The following is a 23,285-nucleotide window of genomic DNA, read 5'->3' as shown; positions in this document are numbered from 1 at the left end:
GACCACAAGAGGCTGGGAGAGGGTATGTTTACACCAGGGAGAGGGTATAAACATATTACACCAGGAGCCACACAGAAGGTATTGTGGCATGTCTGCCCCGTGGCCCATGCTCATGCACATGGAGGCCTCTGTGAAGGCAGGGGACTCGGGCAGGAATCAATGTTGAAAGGGTTACAGTTTAAGCGTCTCAGAGATAGCCTAGGCTGACACATAGAGACCCAGAGAGGGATAGCTTGTGGTCCACAGTAGTTCAGCTCTTTGAGGAGCTCTGATCATCAACCTGCAGGATCACACAGTGGCTATCTTCTCAGGAGTCCCTCTCCTGACTGTGAAAGCGGAACCTCAAAGTTTTAGGCCCTGCAGAGTCTCATGCAACAGCAGCCCCAGACTGGGCTGGACTCACCCACAATTTCATTCTCCTCTAGGTTAATAGTCTCCAGTGCTGGCAGGGTGGTCAGCTGCTCAGGGAAGTCTTGGAACTGGTTCCGGGACAGATCAATAGACTTGAGGTGTTGCAGGCTGCTGACCTCATTGGGGAGACGATGTAGGAAGTTCCCTTCCAGGCGGAGTTCTGGAAGAAAGGAAAGAGAAATGAATGGGAAGGGGGCCTGCTCAGAAGGGCATCAAGGAAATCCCAGACCCCCCTCTCCCCTACAGGAAGTACTCTCAAGTAACTGATTCCATGTGTGTCCTACAGGAGGGTAATGTGCCCACGGCTGCATGGCCTGCCACCATCTTTCCAGCAGTGATTGGTTTCTTTTGTGTTAGAATGAAGATTTTCCTGATAGAAGCCTGAGACTAGTCAGAGTCAGGATTCTGGGATGGGCAGTCTACCTAAGAGATACCCAGTTTTCAAGTCTTTCCCTGATCCAGAGGCTCCAGGGCCAGCCAAGTTCTTCCGTGTGTCATGAGTCCTTGTTCTCTGCTTAGCCTTCACTGACCAGACATGGATGGATCCGTGCCCCAGAGAAGCTGCTCCAAAAGCTGACTAGCAACCTATGCAAGGACCTGTGCATGAAGAGGTTGGGCCAGACAGTGACCAGAGACTTTAGCATAAAGGCTAAAGCTGAAATGCTGACAGAGAGGCTGAGCAGCCCCTGGGGGACCTATGTGAGGGGGAGAACCAAGATCAACAGGTGGGAAGCATAAGGCGGGGGCTCAAGGGGAGAATGGGGAATCCTGTTGCTTGGTGCCAGGCCCAACCTGCCATCTCCACCTGTTTACTCAATCACTTAGCCTAGTTAGGTCTCAGTTTCCTCATTCTAGCAGAGGGCTGATAAGTCCTGCCTCACAGGACCACTGAGGATTGACTGAGTCTGTTAACACAGATTAAAAGCACCAGGAGAGAAATAAGAGGGGGGTCCTAGCTCCCATTCATATGTGACCATCCTGTGAGCCCCTCCTCTGTTACAAAAGCCTCCATATCTTGTCTGATTCAAAGGAAACAGAGGCTCAGGAATGTCATATGACCTGAAGAACATCTTCCCCTCTTCTCTCGAGGCCCAGCTTTGTGAGCAGATGACTAGTGCAGCCATACAAGATCTCATGTTTGGGCTGGGAAGGTGGCTCAGTGGTAGGGCGCTTGCCTTGCATGCCTGAGGCCCTGGGTTCGATTCCTCAGCACCACATAAGCAAAAAGAAAAAAGCTGGAAGTGGCGCTGTGGCTCAAGTGGTAGAGCACTGGCCTTGAGCTGAAGAGCTGAGGGACAGCGCCCAGACCCAGAGTTCAGGCCCTAGACCGGACCCCCCCCCCCAAAAAAAAAAAAAGATCTCATGCTCAGAAGGGGCCTACCCTTGTGGTGGAATGTTCTGTAAGGCCTTCTCCAAAGTCTTCATCATTTTACCTTTGAATCATTGTTCAGTAAGTATAACTAGGGTGGTAGAGTCTGAGCTCAAACACAACCCTACCTTCCTGGTCCCTCTGGGATGAGCTGTCAGTAGCTCTTGCTCCCTGGGAGGGCCCTGGACTTGCTTGGTATCCTTTAGTTCCTATTCTGTGACTGATACAACCTCTACCCTTAACAGAGAGTCCAAGTCAGGCTCTGTGTTGTCAGGAGATCAAGGTGGGAGCTGTTCCTAACCTCTGGCCCAGAATCCTTAGTATGCCAGTATCCATCAGTATGTCTGGTAGGCGGCCAGCTAGAGGCTGAATTTTGACAAGTGTAAGCTCCCACCCTCTCGAAGCCTGTCCTAGCACCTACTGTGTTAAAAGACTCTTGAAGTTACCTGGCTGCTATGGGATAGGCCAGGGCAAAGCAGTTGGGAAGAGCAGAAAACCAGCCACTGCCAGGCCCAAGAATGCATGTGTGAGAGAGGCGGACTTGCATTGGGGGAGGCCCTGGGCATTTGTGAGCCTGTGTTGTCTCTGTTCCTCCTTCCAACCTTTCCTAGCAAGGCTGGAGTTCTTTCTGGCTCACTCAAAACACCTCCAGGAACCAGGCACATAATACAGTTGTATAATTTCCTGATCTCATATGTGAGCTAAATGCTCTGATAATGGCACATAAAGCTAGTACGCACAAAGCTAGTAACACAAAGTTGAATGGTATAATTAGCTCTTAGCCTCCATTTTTTCTTATTGACAATGACATTAAGTAACCAAGCGCAGAGTTGGCAAAAGAAAGGAGGCAGCTTTCCATTCACTTTAAGGCACTTCCCTCAACTGGCAATTTCTTTTACAACTACTTAAAGATAATAAAAAAGTTTTAATTTTTTGAAAGTCTTATACTTCAAGTTGGGGGGGGGAGGGTGTTGAGCCATTGTGATGCTAGCCCCACCCCTCCCCCAGGGCTCTGTACTATTGTACAGCTCTAGAAGGTGACCTTGGGTTGAGGGAGATGCTCTTAAGTCCCAACAGCCCACCAAGGTTTGGTTGTACACACCTATACTACCAGCATTCAGGAGGGCAAAGCAGGAAATTCCAAGTTTAAGGCCAGCTTGGGTAACACAGAGAGTTCCAAGCCACCTGGGTGGGCCTACACAAGGAGACCCTGTCTCCAAACAAACAAACAAACAAAACCCTCCAACTGGCTCAGACCTGTAATCCTAGCAACTCAGGAGGATGAGATCTGAGGATCAAGGTTCAAAGCCAGCCTGGGGAAGATAGTCCATGAGACTCTTAACTCCAATTAACCACCAGAAAATTGGAAGTGGAGCTATGGCTCAAAGTGGTAGAGTGCTGGCCTTGAGCGAAAAAGCCCTGGGACAGTATCCAGGCCCTGAGTTCAAAACCTACAACCAACCAATTAATCAATCAATCAAGATAAACAATTTGAAAAATACCAAGCCAGGTTCCAGCTATTTGGAACAATGATCCTTAGATTTCAGCTTCCTGACTTAGCTAGGATTACAGGGGTGAGCCACCAGCAACTGACTTTACTGTGTCATTACTGAAATGTTAGTCCATCTAAAAGAAGAATTCTTCCAGCTGGTTTTTGTCTCCTCCCCTACAGTATTCATTTCCAACTATTTTCCAACTGCTGACCTCCTCCCATGAGAACACTGTCTGCATGAATATGGGGCTTTCAGAAAAGTACTCACAACACTGCCCAGAATAGTAAGCACTCAGTCAATATGAAGGTCTCAGAGACCTTGTCAGGCAACCTGCCCTGGCCGAACTAGCTCTCAGGCTAGCAGCGTCCCTGGAAAAGGGAGCCTCACTTCCCTGGAAGGTTCTGATTGGTGCTCATGGCAAGAACTTTCATCTATCTAATCAAGGAAGGTTAAAACCAAGAGGTAGGCTCTATCTGATACCCTGGAGGAGAAAAAATGAGGCCCACCACCCAATTTAGTAGCTCTCAACATCCCTCATACCCAAGATAGCATGTTTGGGGTCATATTTGGAGCTGAGTGAAAGACAATGATGTCTGTGAGAGGCACAGACTGCTTTCTGAGAACTCCCATGGACTTGTACCTAGGGGCACTGCTTGCTGCTCATGTCCATGTCGGAAAGGACTGTGTGTTGCTTCTGCCTGGCTCCAAAGTCCTAGAGACATAGACCAAAGGGCTTTTGACTGGTCCCACTGCTACCTGTGTCCACCCACAGGACACAACCCCATCTGGTGCTCACATATCACGAGGGCTCACATATCACTGAGTGCCCTCGGAAAAGACTTTGGGTCTGGGCAGGGAGGGGCATTGGTGTCTACTGGTTTTCCCAGGATCCCTTGCTGCCCCTTGCTTCTCACTCCAACCACGTCACTGCCTGCTTCTACTACAGAGACCAAGACCTGTGGTCAGGAAGCCCTAGGCTGGAGAAAAGAGCAGCTTCCCAAGAAAAGTAGACTGGAGCCAAAGGAACAGTGGGCAGAAACAGGGATAAATGGCCATGTGGGGGCCGGAGAACCTGGGCAGCAGCGCTGATATCATCCTGAAGTTCTTTGTGGACCCTAAGCACTCAGCACAGGACCTAACATAGGGCATGCTGCTGGAAGAGAGCACATATTTCTTGAATAAATGAACAAGCAGATGGAGGACCATTAGATGGTTACAGGCTGACTTGACCTGAATTCCCTACTCTCCCTGCTATTCCCAGGTCTGCACAAGACTAGCCCTGCAGTGGGGTAGTGTGGAGGTAGGGAGAGCTCTACAACCATCAGCTGAAGGAGAAGCTTCCTCTATAAGTCTAGGCTCAGACCTTCTCTCTGTCCAGAAACAGTGGGGTTCAGAACACAGTGGCTAGCCTCTGTGTCATCGTGTCAAGCTGCCAGATAAAATGCAGGACATGTCAGGCATGGTGGCTGGATGATAAAATTCCTCTGCTTTCTTTCTACTCTATTCTGCCAGAGTTCACCATTGCACTCAGATGCTGAGTGCATCATGTATTGCCTATTCAAAAGCAAACAAGATGGACTTCCAAATGAAGCAGTGGAACGTGGCAAGTGTGATTGAAACACAAACATTATTCAGAGACAGCAACAAATGGAGTGGAAAGACAGGCTATGAGGGGCCATGAAGCACTCTAAACTGTAGAGCAGAGCAAAGGAGACTTGCTGGAAGGGCAAGGGAGAGGACTGCAGTCCTCTGTCACAGAGCTCAGGCCCTGGAGGGTACAGACATGGAGTTGATTCAGTCACAGCCCTAGTGTTCCAGGTCTGCCCCCTCCCCTTGTGTACTGATGGGCAGAGGAGCTTGCTGGAGCCAGCTGTCTTCCAGGAGGGAGGAGGTGTCCCCTGCTTCTAGGGCAAGAACACCTATCCAGGCTCCCTCCAACAGCTCTCCTGGGGGACTGGAGTTGTTCCTTCTAGTTCTGAGTTGGTTGATCTTGCTAGCAGATGTTCTGCTCTATGTAGCGGCCTTAAAATGCATAGGCTCTCACCTCCATAATTGTATCTCTGATTTTAGCCTAAGGATATGGAGGCCTGTGAGATTGGGTTCCTTAAACCCTGCTAGGGAGGATGACCCTGCTGTTAAGTGTGCACACAGAAGTCCTGACAGGCCTTTGCTCCACTGAGGTCATCCAGGTAACCTCAGGGGCCAGAAATCCTTCAGAGCTGATGGCAACATAGCATGCGAGGGGCCACAACACCATCACTGCCTCTGTATCAGAAGGATCAGCAATAGGGGAATGGCTCATTTTGCACAACTTAAAGGAGTTGGACCCTCCAAGACTCCTCCATTCCAGGGATGGAAGATGTGAGGGAACAGAAAACGTGGTCCCCAGCAGTAGATCTGATAGCTCAACTACAACCAAGACATCAGAAGCTGATTTCCAGGTCTGCCAGTATTCCATGGCACATTTCTGAACCGTCTTTGGTCCACTAAGAGACATGAGGAGAAGTAAACTCAGAGGACTGAAGCCACGTGGGGAGTGGGGCAGAACAGTGCTCTGTGACTTCATCCTCTAGTGCACTGGGGTCCATGACCTTTCCAAGGATGCCTCCATTGGTCCTCAGCTTTGGAGATTTATCATGCCCAAGGTACCCCCTTCCTTATTCTTCCTTCCCAGAGCACTAGGAAGCAGGCCCTCCCAGGGCACTGTCCACATTATCTATGATCCTTCCCAGCCTCCTCCAAGTACAGAGGCAGCTAGGAATGGAGAGAGTAGCCCTCTCTCCTTCACCCTTTGCCTGTCTGTGTGAATGCCCTCTGTCCATGTCATCCTCAGACACCACATTCAGGGTGCTCAGAGCAGAAGGCTGCTCTCCCAGGGGCTTATACAGGAAATGATGCTATGTTCTCTCTGGTATACCCTGTGCCTTGTCAGGGGGAGTAACAGAGCTCTCTTCCCACCTGTCATGTTGGCTGAGGTAATAAGGAAAACTGTCAGCTTTATTTTTGTGTGTGTGGCAGTAATCAAAGAGCCCTGTGGTGAGGACACAGGGCTGCCTGGGGAGCTGGGGAGGCCTCATAAAAGGCTCTGTGGGGTGTCCATTTTGAGACCCCAGGCTCTGAAGAGATGGAGGCACTTATTCCCTACCAGAGAGCAATCCAAGAACCCAAGCTTGGCAAAAACATTAGAAAGAGACAAAAAAAAAAAAGCCTGTCAATGATGGGGGGAAAAAATCAATAAAAAATGAACTACAATCCAGGCGCTGGTGGCTCATGCTTGTAATCCTAGCCACTCAGGAGCCTGAGATCTGAAGATTGTGGTTCAAAGCCAGCCCAGGCAGGAACGTCCATGAGACTCTTATCTCTAATTAACCACCAGAAAAATGGAAGTGGTGCTATGGCTCAAGTGGTAGAGCACTTGCCTTGAGCTGAAGAGCTTGGGGATAGCATCCAGGCCCAGAGTTTAAGACCCACGACTAACCCCACCACCACCTCTAAAAAAAGAACTAAAGTCCAAGACAATGTCTCAGCTCCACACTGCTTGATAGATAGGTTATTATCCCTTACCTAGTGCCTAATCAAGAGTTATCTCTGACAGGCCAGGCTCCATTGGATCTGGTTTTCTCCAGCTTCATGGCCCTTCATGCAGCAAGCCTCCACAGACAGCCTGGTCTGACTGACCAGAATAGCACAAGACCCCCTGCCCATCCTTGTCCACAATGATGCACCCTGTAGCAGTCCCACTGCTGCTCCAGGGGACATATGATCTGCTGAGCAGGATCTTGGGACTTGGATGAAGATAAAGCCTGGGGCTTAGCCTTCAAGGTCCCTCTATCTTCTTCATCTTCCTACCTTCATGCCTCAACTTCCCATACTTCTGCTGTGTGGATGCCTCTCAGCTTTTCCATGGGCCTATTCCAACCATCCTCCCAGGGTCTTTCCACATTGTTTCCATGCTGGCAGAGATGACTCCTTGGGTCAGGCCCCGCCAACACATCTATATCTCTGCTCTGTGACATTCATTCCTGTTTCATCTTTCCAATCATTTCCCCAAACACACTTTTTATCTTCTAAAAGATGCTTCAGAAATTATCCCTTTATCTGGCAAACACCTACTCATCTATCAATTCCTGCTTTAAGCAATTTCCTCTGGAAGCATTTTGATTTTTCCCCACTCACCAGAACAGAATTGATTTCCACCTCCTAGTCATCCATGCACTCTTGAGTTGATGTCCACCACCCGCCCCTCACATTATCATGTGGCTGTGTCTGCTCAGATGCCTGTCTCCCTTGCCAGGCGGCCCCACATCTATTTCAGTATTCTTGTTCCCAAATGATATGGGTGTGTGAGGGATAAACAGTTGCCACGGAGCCAGATAGCTGTGCGCCTGGTGAATTGGAGCATTCATTCTGTCACTCGCCTGGGCAACCCCTCACCCTCTACTGGACCAGGACAGAGGCACAAGCATCCATGGGACTGAGAATGGCAGGGGGGAGAGCTTGAATGTCTTGACAATGGTTCCATCAAAACAGAACTTTTTACTCTGAAGCTACTGCAAGAGAGTAGAAGAGACATTAGAACTTACAGTTACAGGCAGGGACTTCCTGAATAGTCCCAGGGGTGCAATAGATAGGAGACAGACTCGACAAGTAGTATTACATTAAAATAAGAATTTTCTGCACAGTGAAGGACATAGTTACTAAACTAGAAAGACAGCCAGCCAATTGGGAAAAGATCTTTACCAGCAATATATCAGACAAAGGCCTAATATCCAATATATACAAGGAACTCAAGAAACTAACTCCTCCCAAACTTAATACACCAATTACTAAATGGGAAAGGGAGCCAAGAAGACACTTCTCAGAAGAAGAGGTAAGAATGGCAAAGAAACACATGAGGACATGCTCATCATCTCAGCCATAAAGGAAATGCAAATCAAAATAACCCTGAGATACCATCTTACCCCAGTTAGATTGGCTGACATTTTGAATTCTAACAACAACAAATACTGGCGGGCGGGGATGTGGGGGAAAAGGAACCCTACTGCACTGCTGGTGGAATGTAAACTAGTACAACCACTCTGGAAAGCAGTCTGGAAGTTCCTCAAAAAACTACATTCCTACAACCCAGACATACCACTCCTTGGCATCTACCCTGAGCATCATGAGCCAGGAAATGATAAGGACAGTTGCACATTCATGTTCATTGCTACCCTATTCACAACAGCCAAGATAAGGAAACAATCCAGATGCCGCGCAATGGATCCAAAAATGTTGTCTTTATATACAATGGAATTTTACACAGCCATTACAAAGAATAAAATAATGTCATTTTCAGGGAAATGGATGGAACTAGACAAATCATGTTAAAGAGAGCAGAAAGACAAACAGCATGTGTTCTTCTTGATATATATACAAGTTAGATCTACAACGTACTGGGATATGACAAAGCACACAGAATTCTAGATATCCACATACAGAGAGACCAAAAGATAGTCTTAGGAGATAATCACAATGTGAAATACCTAAGCACTTCTTCATATGCATATAAAATTATATATATATATATATATATATATATACATATATATATATATAAACAAACTCCAAAGATATAAAAACAAATGACTTTTTTCTTAATTTGCTTTTCTCCTTATGTTGACTCTGTATTTCTGGTATTTCTGACATTGCAGAGGGTGGGGAGAAGGTGCAGAATCAGAGGAAAAAGTGTGGAAAATGCAGCAGTGGAGCACACTGGCTGCACTGGACATTGATGAAAGTGAACTATGCAACTCATTGGTGGAGATGGGAGGGAGGGAATGAGGGAACAAATGGCACTATGCAAAAGGAAATGTACTTATTACCTGACCTATGTAAAAGTAACCCCTCTGATATCACCTCTAAAACAATAAAGTAAATTAGAAAAAAGTGATAATACTTCTATTAAAAATAGAATTTTTTGTCTACAACCTGCAGCTAGCATTTGCTCAGTATCCTAACCCATTATCTATAGCACCAGCCCAGGATATGGGACAGCTGCAATTATTAACTGTAGGAAGTCAGATTGTTACTTGTAGCAACAATGCAAAAGGCCAATCAATAACCCTGTAACAACTGGTCCTGAATGTCAGGACTCAATAATTTAGAGCTTCCCTGATTCGTGTCTCCTCTTCCAATGAGGAACCGGAGAAACACACACACACACACACACACACACACACACACACACACACACACACACACACACACACACACACACACACACACACACACACACACACACCGGAGAAACACACACACACACACACACACACACACACACACACACACACACACACACACACACACACACACACACACACACACACACACACACACACACACACACACACACACACACCTCTGTCTGAAAAGCTCCTCAATTGATTCTGATTTCAGCTAGGGACAAGTAGGTGAGGAAAGCAAGCAGAGAAAAGCAGGCCCAGGCACCAGGGATGGCTCCTGGGAAATGGACCCGCAGTCATCAGAACTTTTCACTTTATAGGTATGAAGGCAACGAGCATTGTGAGTCTTCCCAGAAGCGACCCTCCCCTTCCTCTGTACGATTCTCTGTGAACCTTGCTGGTAGCCTTTCCAGGACCTCCTGACCCCCTTCTGAGCCATTTTGCACAAGCTTCTTCCTATTGGAAGTAGCGGGACTAGGTTTGTCCATTGCCTTCTGGGCATGCCTCCTCAAGGAAGCCTGCCAAGCTTAAAACCTGCTGCGTGAGGTAGACTTGCCCTAGCTGCTCCTGTGCCACTGGCAATCTTAAATCCTTCTCATGCCTTAGCAGCCAGGGAACCCTCGAAGGCAGAGACTACCTTTCCTAGGCTTCTCCTGCTCTCTCCCATCCCCCTGCCCTATCATTCTGCAAACACACAAGTGACTGGGTTGTAGCATCTTGGCACAGGTGGCAGGAAGCAGCGTTGCCTTCAGAGAAAGGAGTGGGTGCCATGGTGTCAGCATCAGGCTCAGCCATCCAAAAGAGCCATTTCCGAAGCTCTGCAATGCCCACCACTGGCTTCCTGCCCATCTGCCTCCTGGCACCACAGCTGTGTGCTCTGTGTGCCCAGAAAGAAAATGCCAACTGGCATCATTCACTCCTAAGCTAGGAATGCAGCACGGTGAACAATGCTGCATGGGGTATGTAAAGGCCCTCATTCAAGTCTACCAAGAATTCATTATTGCCGGGCCTCAGGGCCTAAATGCCCTCTCTGCTGGTCTGTTCAAAACAGAAGAATCAATGGAAGACCCACACCCTTAGCCCTCACTCAATCTGATTCACAACCAGCTGGGGGCTGATGTTGACTCAGGTCTCTCTTCAAAGTTGACCCCTAGGAATGACTTTATAGGTTGGCTTGACCTAGGACTGGCTTTGGTAATGTCCCTCATACAGAGTGAGAGCCTGGAGGACAAGGGTTTGCCACTCCCTGTGGGCCTGAACTGTTGACCAGGGCCTACCTCTGAGCTGACTGAACGTGGTCATAAACTTGCTGGTGAGGGACTTGAGCTCATTGTTCGCCAGCGTGATGAGGTGGATTTGGTCAGAGACATTCCGCAGGACCTTGTAGATGCCAATGGGGAAGGAAACCAGCTTGCACTCTGCCAGGTCTGCAGCCAAAGGACAAACACAGATCAGAGTTATCAGCCACAGCTGCTGAAGAAACTGCCCAGACCCACAGGGACCCAACACATCTCTCCTCCTGCCTGTCTCATTCCTGACTTTAGAACCTGCCCTTTTTCTCCCAGAAGGCCCCTGTCAGCAACATCTAGTACTTTCTTTTTTTTCTGGGGTCCAGTTGTGGGGCCTGAACTCTGGGCCTGGGAGCTGTCCCTCAGCTCTTCAGCTCAAGGCTAGCACTCTACCACTTGAGCCACAGCGCCACTTTCGGCTTTTTTCTTTTTGCTTATGTGGTGTTAAGAAATAAAACCCAGGGTCTCAGGCAGGCAAGGCAAGTGCTCTACCACTGAGCCACTTTCCCAGCCCACATCTAGTACTTTCTGTGTTACTACTGCCTGCTAGCAGTTGGTCATGGGGCCTGAACTCTGGGCCTGGGCACTGTCCCTCAGCTCTTCAGCTCAAGACTAGCACTCTACCACTTGAGCCACAGTGCCACTTCCAGCTTTTTCTGCTTATTTGGTGCTAAGGAATTGAACCTAGGGCCTCTTGCATGCAAGGCAAGCAGTCTACCACTGAGCAAAAACCTTGAGCAAAAAAGCTCAGGGACAGTGACCAGGCCCTGAGTTCAAGCCCCAGAAATGGCAAAAAAGAAGGAGGAGGAGGACGAGGAGGACGAGGAGGATGAAGAGGAGGAGGAGGAGGAGGAGGAAAGAAGAGGGGAAGGAGAAGGAGAAGAGAAGGGAAGGAAGGAAAGAATGGAAGAAAGAAAAAGAAAAAAGAAAGTAAGAAGAAAGGAAGGAAGGAAGGAAGGAAGCAAGCAAGCAAGCAAACAAACAAACAAGCAAGCAAGCAAGCAAGCAAGCAAGAAAGAAAGGCGAAAGGATGGAAAAAAGGAAAGAAAGAGTACAATGCACCCAGGCCTGTCACAAAGCTGCCAGGCTCCAAAGAAGCAGCCAGGAAGCTTCTATGCATAATTTCCTGGTGGCTCCTCAGTGATTGAACAGTGACTGTGTGACCCCTGAGACCACTCCCCCATATGCACCCAGGAGAGTGTAGACACAGACCCACACATACAACCACTTTACATGATGCAGTGTTATGCATAATAAAGTAGAACAAGCCAAATGTCCATCAATGGTCCATCAATGAGAAATGGACCAACTACATATGTCAAAAAATAAATTAATTAATAAACTCAGGCATAAAAAGGAAATGCCAAAGTGTGCTAGAATATGATGGATATAAAAACATGATGCCAAGTCAACCCTATCACAAAAGCCACACGTTATATTGCTCCCCCCCCTTTTTTTTTTGTTGGTTGTGTGGCTTGAACTCAGGGCCTGGGCTCTGTCCCTGAGCCTCTTTGTGCTGATGGCTAATGTGGCTCCCTTTATAATAAATGCCAGATGAGGCAAGTCCACAGGGACAGGAAGTATATTAGTGGTAGCACAGAGATAGAAGGGAAGAGATGATAGGGGTGATGACTATGGGGTTGGGGGCTCTTTACAGGGAAAATAAAATGCTCTTAAATTGGATATTGGTGATGATTGCACAACCTTATGAATACTGTATAACAAAGCCAAGGAATGGTACATTGTTGTTATTTTTTTTAACTTTATCATTTGATCCATGTGTCAACATAGTATACTTTAAATGGATGAATTATATGGCAAGTGAGTTACTCTCCATGATGCTGACATATGGGAACACGTGTGTATGTATTTAAGGTCACACCCAAACACCAAAATCTCAGAGCTCAGAAATTAGATGGAAATTAGACTGCCTAGCTTATCCTCTAGGTTTCCTCATCTGTAAAATTAGACTATTATCCTATGCCTGCAGGGTTGTCATGGAAACAATCATAAAATGATGGCTCACAGATCACCTGGAAGCTAAGTGGGCAGAGGGCCATCTCTGTTGTCTCCTCCCCTCCCACTGTGCTGTCAATCTCCTCTTTACTCTATCCACCTCCTCCTTGCCTCTAGACTAGCACCCACCCCACATCTTCCTGAAGCATGCTGGGGAAATGATTATCTCCTGATCCTGGTCCCCAGGAGATCTCATGACTCTGCCAACATCACCCCATCTAGCTCAGCAAGACCCTTTTCTCCAGAAAGGCCAAGCCCTTCCAAGCCTCTGAACCTTTGCAGATGGCTCTAAAACAACTATGTAAACTTCCATAACATTTGTATTATACACCAGAATAAGCCAGGTGCCAGTGGCTCCCACCTGTAATCCTAGCTACTCAGGAGGCATCTGAGGATCGTGGTTCAAAGCCAGGCTGGGCAGGAAAGTCTGTGAGGCTCTTATGTCCAATTAACCAAAAGTAGCACTGTGGCTCAAAGTAGAAGAGTGCTAGCCTTGAGTCAAAAATCTCAGGGACAGCCCCCAGGCCCTGAGTTCAAGTTCCCATGACCAACAACAAAAAAAAAATTTTTTTTTAAAGAAAAACAAAGGCATGGATTTAAAAGGCCCTATTCCTAACAGCAACAATAATACAGAGTATACTATACAGAAATGGTCATAATTAAAACTCTTCTCCTTCAACTGCCCTATGGAATTTCTACTCTTGCTTTAAGACCCAGTTCAAATGTCATCTCCTCTTTGAAGCCATCTCTGACTGCCCTAAGCAATTACTGCCCCAGCCACTTTTCCCACTAATCTAGAAATATACTACCAAACCCTACCCTCCCCCCAAACAAAACAAAACAAACAGTGCCTAATATTCAACATAGGTGGCCTTGCTGAGCTGGTCCGAGAAAAGGAAAAGGACAGACAGACAAAAGGGCAAAGGTCCAGATGACTAAGAGTCTATGGACTTCTCTGCCAGGTAGCCTGTCAAGAAGTATGATCAGTGCCTCTCGGTCCAGGGCTGCAAATAACTATAGTCCTGCTGTTTGTTATTCAGTGTCAGGGCCACCAGCCTGTATTAGCAAGTGAGGTCAGCAGAAGAGAGGTCAAGTTCCAAGTAGGAACAGATAAGAGAACAAGCTTCAGAAGAGACCAAGAACTGAGCTGAAAGTTTACCAGCACTTCAGACTGAGACTCTGGGGTAAGCTAGGGATTCTAGGAAGAGCAATATTCAAACAATGAACCCCTTACTGCTTTGTGCCAGATGCACAAAGGACTAGAAAGAATTTTCACAGAGTCCTTTGGTTAGGAGCAGGCCAATTTCATTATATAGGTCAGAAGCAACATCAAGGATACTGCAGTTTTCCTTAAAACAAGATGTATCTGAAGGATATCTTCATGGGCACCAGTGGCTCACACCTGTAACCCTAGCTACTTAAGAAGCTTAAGATCTAGGATCATGGTTACACACACACACACACACACACACACACACACACACACACACACACACACACACACACACACACACACACGTCTTTAGTTTTCAGCATCCCTGAGTAGGTCTTGAAAGTTCTAGCCAATGAAAGAAAAAGCACAGACATCTGGTACAGGCCCCCAATATTATTATGTGCATATAAAGTGAATACACCAGCTCAGAAATGCAGAGCAGTCATGTGGAAAGCCACAAGCATTAAAAAGTGACCAGCAAAGCAATCAAAATAGGCTGTCAATTCATAACAGCAATAAAATAAAGTTTTTAAAGAACTTGTTCCAAGTCTTTCCATTTCCTAACAAATGGGGCAATGTCATTCTTAAGTGAAGTAAGTCAGGCCCAAAGAAACATAGGTCCCATGGTTTCCCTTATTTGCAATAACTAATACATGTGTAGGACAAGTAGAAAAGGCCAAAAACTATGTACATATAACCATATAAAATGATGTTAAGTGAAATGAACCCCAAGATAGGGACATAAATACCTTTTTTTCTTTCTTGCTATTGTTTCTAACATATTTATAATGTACCATGTGATTTTTTTGTTGCTTTGTATGTTCCTCCCCCATGGTATAACCCCTGTTTTCACTGTATTTGATGTCGGTGCCCTGCATCCTGTATATACACTTCTCTAATTTGGGGAGAGGAAGGGAAAAAACAAAATGCTTAAATAAGGATGCTGGTTGACCCATTGTAACAATGAGATGTACAAAACACTATGTTGAAAATGAACTTTACAACTTGGGCCGGGGAAGGGTATTGTAGTTGTGGAGGTAGGAGGGAAGGGATGGTAGGGGGAAAACAAAGGAGGAGACAACAATGCTCAATAGGAATACTTGTTAACTTGCTCATGTAACTGTAACCCCCCTGTGCAGCATTTTTACAATAAAAAAAAGTATTAAAAAAAAGAACCTATTCCAAATAACAGCAATAATATAAAATAGACAATCATAATAGAAAATGTATCTAACCATCTGACCATTAAGAAAAGTTCAGAAGCCTTTTTTGTTATGCTTTTTTATTTTTAGAACCAGTACTGAGGCTTGAATTTGGGAACTTGTGCTCTTGTCTAACCTTTTTTATTCAAGGCTGGAGCTCTACACTTGAGTCTCCATTTCCAAGTGTTGGGTTTTTTGTTCATTTGTTTGTTTGTTTGCTAGTTAATTGGAGATAAGAATCTTGCAGGATTTTTCTGCCTTGCTGGCTTTGAACTTAAGATGTTCAGATCTCAGCCTCCTGAGTAGTTAAGGATTACAAGTATAGGCCACCAAAGAATGGCTTAATACATGTGGTTTTGTCCAAGTGAAATTTAAAATAAAAGAGAGAAAAAGCAAAGAGATTTCAGAACAAAACATTTAAAATCCTATATGCATATAAAGCATCTAAACTAACAAGTCCCATGCTTTGGTCAGCTGTTTAAATCACTGTGTGATCTGCTGAGTAGTTCTATATCCTTAATTTTGCAAAAATACAGTATGAATCCAAAAGAGCAAATGGTATCCCAAAAGCAAGGTTGAAAATACTGTGCTTAATTTAAGAGAAAAAGTGAAAAGTTTTAAATTGCCAAAAAGCAGCACTTCTTTAGTGGAAGTCAGTGGTCTTGTGGGAAAAATGAACTCAAGTATCTACAGCGAACTCCATGTGTCCTGAGCATATATAGGTTTTCCTCAATGACAATCCTTTGAACCACATTACCTATGGATATCAAGGGTATACTGTTAATACATTATTATATAATGACATATTAACCAATGCTAAATTAAGGAATGACTCATCAACTAAATGTCTGAATTGGAAAAACAAAAAGGGCTCAATCTAAGAATAAAAATCAATTCGAGATAGATTTTATACTTTATATATTTTATTGAAATACAACCAGACAAAATCAGAATAACAGAAGCTCTTAACTGAGGGTATTTTTCCAATCTATGTGCCATAGAACAATCATTAAAAAACAGACCCAGGGCTGGGAAGGTAGCTCAGCGGTAGAGTGCATGCCTTGCAAGCATGAGGCCCTGGGTTCGATTCCTCAGCACCACATACACAGAAAAAGCCGGAAGTGGCGCTATGGCTCCAGTGGTAGAGCGCTCGCCTTGAGCTGAAGAGCTGAGGGACAGCGCCCAGGCCCAGAGTTCAGGCACCATGACTGGCAAAAAAAAAAAAAAAAACCAGACCCAAATTGTATAAAAATATGAAACACTAGACACTTAAGAAATAAAAACAGACTATGTGCCAGTGGCTTATATCTATAATCCTAGTTATTCTGGGCTCTAAGGATTGAGGTTCAAAACCAGCCTAGGCAGGAAAGTCTGTGAGATTTCTTTTTTTTTTTGGTCGGTTTTGGGGCCTGAACTCTGGGCCTGGGCGCTGTCCCTCAGCTTTTCAGCTCAAGGCTAGCGCTCTACCACTTGAGCCACAGCATCACTTCCGGCTTTTTCTGCTTATGTGATGAATCAAACCTAGGGCCTCATGCATGCAAAGCAAGCACATAAATAAAACTTCTTTTATTATTAAATAAGGATTTAAAATAATCTACAAATATAATAAAAACTGTTTTTATTATTGAAGATATTATTAAATTTAAAAAAATTAAGACCAATTAGAAAATCCTCTTTGCTATTATGATCAGGATTGGCATCCTACACTTTAATTGGAAATGCTGTGAGAGGAGCTCTTAGGCAGGGAGCAGGTAATGTTGACAACCAGTAATGTTGACAACTAAAATGAAAAGAGCAACTCACTGGCCCTTATGGGATTTGCAAAGTGGTGGGCAATTATTTTTCCCTGCATTTTCATTAGCCTCAATTATATGTACAATAGGGCTTCCGTTTGATATGCCCCCATATGCATACAGTGTACCTTGATGAGACTCACCCCCTCTATCACTCTCCCTCCCTGCTTCCCAATCTGCAATTCTTGATAAAAGTAAGGAAAAAAAAAAGAAAATCAAATCTTCTTTTATTTTGTATGAGCATTGCAAAAATGGAAAATTTAACAGATAGTAAAATCTATTCAACATTTTTGAAATTTGCAATGCTTTCACTAATGAGACTGACCATATCATATTCCATAGTGAATTGACTATTTTTATGTGCCCTATGGAAAATCCAGCTCATGTCTCTGGCTATTTTTCTAGCTGTTTATCACTGAAAGGCTGGTAAAGTTCCTAAACAGAGCCCAGGACCATGAACTGAAATCTCTGAAGCCAAAATAAGTCCTTCCTCCCTTACATTGTTCATGCCACACAAAGTGTGACTAATATAGTAGACATGTCCACAGACAACAAAAGGACTGTGTTTCAAGCTTGGTAATTAATATCAGGTCATACTGGCTCCTTTCTCAGCACTAGACAGCAGCTAGACCCCACATGTCTTTCCCCAGAAACTTGAGCAATTATAATTATTGCCAAAGGCCAACGAGAATGGCCTTAAGTCTCCAATTAGAACAGTATTTCATGTTCATAAAGAAACCTGTTAGCAGAATGCACAGATCCTTTATGAAAGCTATCACATAATTAATTCTAATGAATAACTGATGAAAATTAACCTTTGGGCAGAACCAAGTTAGAATAAACAAAATCCAGGAAGGAAGCAAATCTTTTATATGAAAGTAAGAAGACTGAGCTGAGCTTGCCCTAGGGCTTAGAGAGACAAAACTCTGACCCTGCCAGTCCTTGTTAAGAAGTAGGATTGGCACAGTGAAATCAACAGAGAATAGTCTCAGGAGAAAAGCACCAAATTGTACTACCTAAGCACTTCTTCATTTGTATATAAAATAATATGCATACTGAAAAGAACTCCAAAGATAAGGAAACAAAAGAACTCTTCTTAATTTGTCCTATTGTTTTTAGATGACTCTGATTCTTCACCTCAAATATGGTGTATCCATGTGTACATCTAAGGGAAGGTGGGTGCAGAGCACAGAATCAGAGGGGGTCCATCAGCTGCACTGGACATTGATGAAAGTGAACTAAGCAACTCAAGGGCAGTGATGGAAGGGAGGAAATGAGAGAAAGAGGAACAGCTGATACTAAGCAAAAGGAAAGAAAGGTACATACTACCCGATTTGTAAAAAAATAGTTTTATTGTTAAAGGTTATAGAATTCATAAGCAGTACACATTAAGATAATGATGACTAGCACTGTGAAGATCAAAAGGTGTTTGTGGCTTACCTGGGACAGTCAGCTGCTGGGGAGGGAAGAATGGGTTATCACATTTCTGGTGTGCAGATAGATCTCCCATGGTTCACAATGAAACACTACAAACTTCAGTTTCCATGGAGTTTGAGGAGGACTTGAGTTGAAAGGGCAAATGTAAGAAATATCAAGGTATACCAGGAGTTTGCATTTGTCACTTACTGCAGAGCTCAAGAGCCTCTTATGCCCCTGGCTACATCACTAGCCAATCATCTCCAGAGACCTGGTATTTGCCATTCTGGACTCCAGACAGTGCTGTTCAGACTTGGCCTTGCACTGGACGTGCCTGAAGAGGTGTGCAGACCTCTAAGAACTAGTCTCATCGCAGAGATGCAAATTCAGTTAGTGGGGGCTGGGATTTGGAAGTCAGGCTTTTGAAAAGCTGCTTGGATTATTCTAATATACTAATGGGGTAGAGCTACTCTAATGTGGTAGAGGGCTTACCTAGCAAACTCAAGGCCCTGATTTCAAACCCCAATACTGCCAAAATGTGAGTATCTTGTATGCATGGAATACAAAGTGCCCAAGGACTTTATATACTCTCACAACCACCCCACCAGCAGTAGAGAACCAAGAGCAGAACCATTCTGCTCCTCCATACTATTTTACCACTGTGGAAACTCAGCCAGAACAGGCAAATGGAGGAGCTGGAGCCAGGATAGAGGTTGAGGGCCACAGAGAGCTCTCACCCAGGGGCTTGATCTCACAAAAAGAGATTTTTCTGGAACATGAAAATGAAAACCAGATCTAGGCCCACTGGGATGAGTCAGGGCCCACTTTGCCAGATGAAATGACAGCACCTCCAGGAAGAAGCAAATACTAGAGACTCAGCATATATCCAATGGGAGAGTCAGACTTCTAGTCTCTGAAATGCTACTTAGTCTGCAGAGCAGGGACATGCTGACAGAATTTAGGCAGCAATAAACTGCCTCATTGCTCAGGCATCACCCAGCACTGTGGCCCACAACTCTTAGCAGAAGTGCCTGACCCAGCATTCACCCTGTAGCTGTCAAAGGCCCACAGAGCAGCAGGAGCCCCATCCCCTTGACTGGTCCTCTCTCCATTCTCTTCTTTCTCCTTTCCCTCCTCCTCCCCTTTCCTAAGACCTCTGTTCTCAGGCCTTTGGGCCCTGTTTTGGTGTTTAACTTCTGATCTCTACAGCAGTGTTTCCCTCTTGTTCCCTGTGCAGTGCCACTTATAAAGGGACCAGCACAAGAGGAAGTGCTTAGTGAGCATTACAAAAGTCTAGAAAGTTCTAGCACAACAGCAGTAGCAAGAAGGTCAGCAAGAGAGACAGGCAGAGGCTACTTCTGGAAGGGTCATTTCTGGGATGCAAGGAGACCATTGTCTGTGAGTTTAGGGTAGGGGGTTCACTTTCTACTTCATGAGCACCTGAGTCACATGGAATTTTTAGATCAGGTGCTGTGACTTTTTGTTTGTTTGTTTTTGTGACTTTTTATAAATACCCTCAGTTTAAAGTAAATGACATCCCTAACATCTAGCTGTCCTTGCTAACAAAGCTGAGTCTACAGAGACTTGGTCCAATAGGAATGGAGGGCCAAGCTCCAGTAGCTATGGAGCATGGTGGCTATACCCTCAAGATTCACTACATATTTGAATCCTGAATCTCATAGGTACTTTATCATCAACCTATGTGAGACCCCAACCTGGCAAGCTAATGAGGTAGCTGCAGTGTCTTTGCTTTGAGGTGAAGACTGGGACCTGGGTTCCGGACTCAGGCATCACACATCCAATCAGGACACATGCTACTGACCCAAGACACAGACTTAAGAAGGAAGATCTCAGGTCCAAACCAAGGCTTTCCTGGGGCCAGTTTTCTAGTTGTGGGACCATGAGTAAGTTACCCCAGCTCAAGGTCTTCTTCAGTACAGTGAAGAGGGGATTTCACCCAAAACCAGCATGTAAATCTTCACAACTTCATCCTTCACAACAGCCTGAAAGTAGAAACAACCCAAATGCCCACCAATGGGAGAATGGATAAACAAAATATGATCTATCCATACACTGGAATACTATTCATCCATAAGAAGGGATGAAATTAAGCCAGGTACAGTGGCTCATGTTTATAATTCCATCTTCTTAGGAGGTGGTGATTCAGGAGGTTTGAGGCCAGCCTGGGAAAAAAGTTATTGCCCCCTTTTGTAATCAATAAAGCTGGCATACCTATTATCCCAGCTATGCAGGCGAACTAAATAGGGGTTCACAGTCCAGGATAAAAAATGTGAGGTTAAAATGTGAGCTACTATTTTAAAAGCAACTAAAGCAAAGAGAGGTGGGTGGGGGAGGTGGCATGGAGGCTCAAGTGGTAAGGTACCTGCCTAACAAGCACAAAGCCCTGAGCTCAACTCCAGAACTGGGAGAGGAAGGAAAGAAAGAAGGAAGGAAGGAAGGAAGGAAGGAAGGAAGGAAGGAAGGAAGGAAGGAAGGAAGGAAGGAAGGAAGGTAGGAAGGGAGGGAGGGAGGGAGGGAGGGAGGGAGGGAGGGAGGGAGGGAGGGAGGGAGGGAGGGAGGGAGGGAGGGAGGGAAAGAGAGAGAGGGAGAGAGAGAGGGAGAGAGAGAGGGAAAGAGGGAGGAAGGGAAGGAAGGAAAGAAGGAAGGAAGGAAGGAAGGAAGGAAGGAAGGAAGGAAGGAAGGAAGGAAGGAAGGAAGGGAAGGAGGGAGGGACGGACGGGAGGGAAGGAGGGAGGGAGGGACGGGAGGGATGGGAGAGAGGGACGGGAGGGAAGGGAGGAAAGAAATGAAATTCTGACAAAGGCTATAATATAAATGAACCTTCAGGGTGCTAAGTAAAAAAAAATAAGCCAGGAAAGGACAAATGTTTCATGATTCTATTTATATTCAATGTCCAGACGAGGGAGACAGTCTACAGAGTCAAAAAGCAGACCTATGTTGGCCAGGGGTGGAGGAGGGCAGGGGAATAAATAGAGGTATGGGACTAACTGTGACTATGAGGAAATAAAGCTCTGTTTCATAAGTGAAGGAAATGCTGTAGAATTAGAGAGTTGTGGTGGCTGCCCAACCTTGGGGATATACTAAAGGCATAAAATGAATGTCTGCACAGTGTCTGGCAGACAGTTACATTGGGTAAACAGGAGCTGCTGCTATGAGGATTCAAAGATATTAGTTTGGAAACAAGTTCTCACTATGTAGTCCAATTTGGATACAAACTTTCCATCTCAGGTCTCTACTACCCAAGGGCCAGGATTACAGGTTTGCATGCACTATCATGCTCAGCTGCAAAGATAATTAATTTTTGTTGAGAATCTATTACAGCCGTGCTCTAGCTAAAAGAAAAGGACTCCTAGCCCTGCACTTAGTCTAACAATTTCACAAGAAGCCAGCCACATGTGCTATCACCATATGTGAGGCTTTCAGGGAAAAGCAATCCCTGTTTATTCCTGGCAAACCAGTCAGCCACAGTAAGAAGAAACCAAGCTGGGAGCCAGTGGCTCATGCCTGTAATTCTAGCTTCTCAGGAGGCTGAGATCTAAGGTTCATGGTTCAAAGCCAGCCTGGGCAGGAAAGTCCAACAGACTCTTATCTCCAATTAACCACCAGAAAACAGGAAGTGGCACTGTGGCTCAAGTGGTAGAGCACTCACATTGAACAAAAGAGCTCACGGACAGCGCCCAGACCCAGAGTTCAAGCCCCACAACCAACACACACACACACACACACACACACACACACACATACACACACACACACACACAGAGGGAGGAGGAGGAGAACGAGGAGGAGAGTAAGAAGAAAGCACACCAATATGGTAATTTAAAACAAAAATGAACTCTACATAGAGTACAACCAAATGCCAGTAACTGATTTGAGATAGTTATCTGATTTAATGTAATCAGTGACTCATTGCAAATACATTGTTATGAAAAGGAGTCAAAACAGCCTCAGTGATGATGACAGTACTGTCACTGAGAGCTCTGAGGAATGTCAGCTGGTCCCAGCGGAAGCCATGAAGGTCAACCTGGGCCTTTGGAGGCCTGCATGGGTCTTCTGTTAGGATAATCACCACAGTCAGCACTCTCACCCCCATGAGTCTTGACAACCACCACCACCAAGGGAGGGGGCTGATATCCATCCTTTTCTGCAGATAAAGAAATTAAGGTCCAGGGAAGTTAAGACTTTGCTCAAAGTCACACAGTAAGTAAGGAAAGGGTGGAACTTGACTTCCTCTTAAAGATCTTGCCCTATAGAATGGGGAGCAAGATTCTAATCTGCTGCTGCCCTTCATGCTTCAAGTGACCTTGGACAGGTCACTTTCATGGTCTCAAGTTCTAGGTTTATAAGATATATAAGATACTCATGTCAGCCAGGCACTGGTGGCTCATGCCACCAGCAGGCTGAGATCTGAGGATCACAGTTCAAAGCCAACCTGAGTAAGAAAGTCTGTGAGACTCTTATCATCAATTAAGCATCAGTAAACCAGAAGTGGCACTGTGGCTCAAAGTGGTAGACTGCCAACCTTGAGCAAAAAAGTTCAAGGACAGGCCAAGTTCAAGCATGATGACAGACAAAATTTTAAAATAATAATAATAAAAGATGTCCATGTCCTTATTGCATATTTACCAGCTCTGTCAGGGCCCCTCCATCCTGTGATATCTTACATATCCCTAAGTGAACATAGCAGTTCATAACATAAAGCAGTTATTTATGCATTTGTCTCTCATCTTGCCTTTTTCGGGGCAGGAATTGCGTCCCCCATGGTGGGTGGCACATTGAAGATGGCACAAGAGGTTGATTACACAAGAGGCCAATAGAATCAAGTTCAGATTCCCACACAA

The 23,285-nt window shown here is 45.3% G+C and overlaps 1 protein-coding gene across 6 annotated transcripts in view; it reads right to left on the bottom strand.

Annotated features, from left to right (window-relative positions):
- The window catches only part of Lrrc20 (leucine rich repeat containing 20), a 72,909-nt gene that overhangs the window by 22,171 nt on the left and 27,453 nt on the right, over positions 1–23,285 (bottom strand). For 5 of the 6 annotated variants that reach the window (XM_070020919.1, XM_070020924.1, XM_070020921.1 and 2 more), the window contains 2 exons: positions 10,772–10,921; positions 404–571 (listed from right to left, as the gene is read on the bottom strand). In XM_070020919.1, the coding sequence (XP_069877020.1) occupies positions 404–571; positions 10,772–10,921 (318 nt within the window). The remainder of the gene's footprint in view (positions 1–403; positions 572–10,771; positions 10,922–23,285) is intronic. The other variant, XM_070020923.1, reaches the window with a different exon arrangement.

Source organism: Dipodomys merriami, unplaced genomic scaffold (genome assembly GCF_024711535.1).
Source record: "Dipodomys merriami isolate MVZ:Mamm:240054 unplaced genomic scaffold, mDipMer1.0.p SCAF_14, whole genome shotgun sequence".
Lineage (NCBI taxonomy): Eukaryota > Metazoa > Chordata > Mammalia > Rodentia > Heteromyidae > Dipodomys > Dipodomys merriami.
The sequence above is the reverse complement of the archived record's forward strand: the minus strand, read 5'-3'. Positions and strand labels throughout refer to the sequence as shown.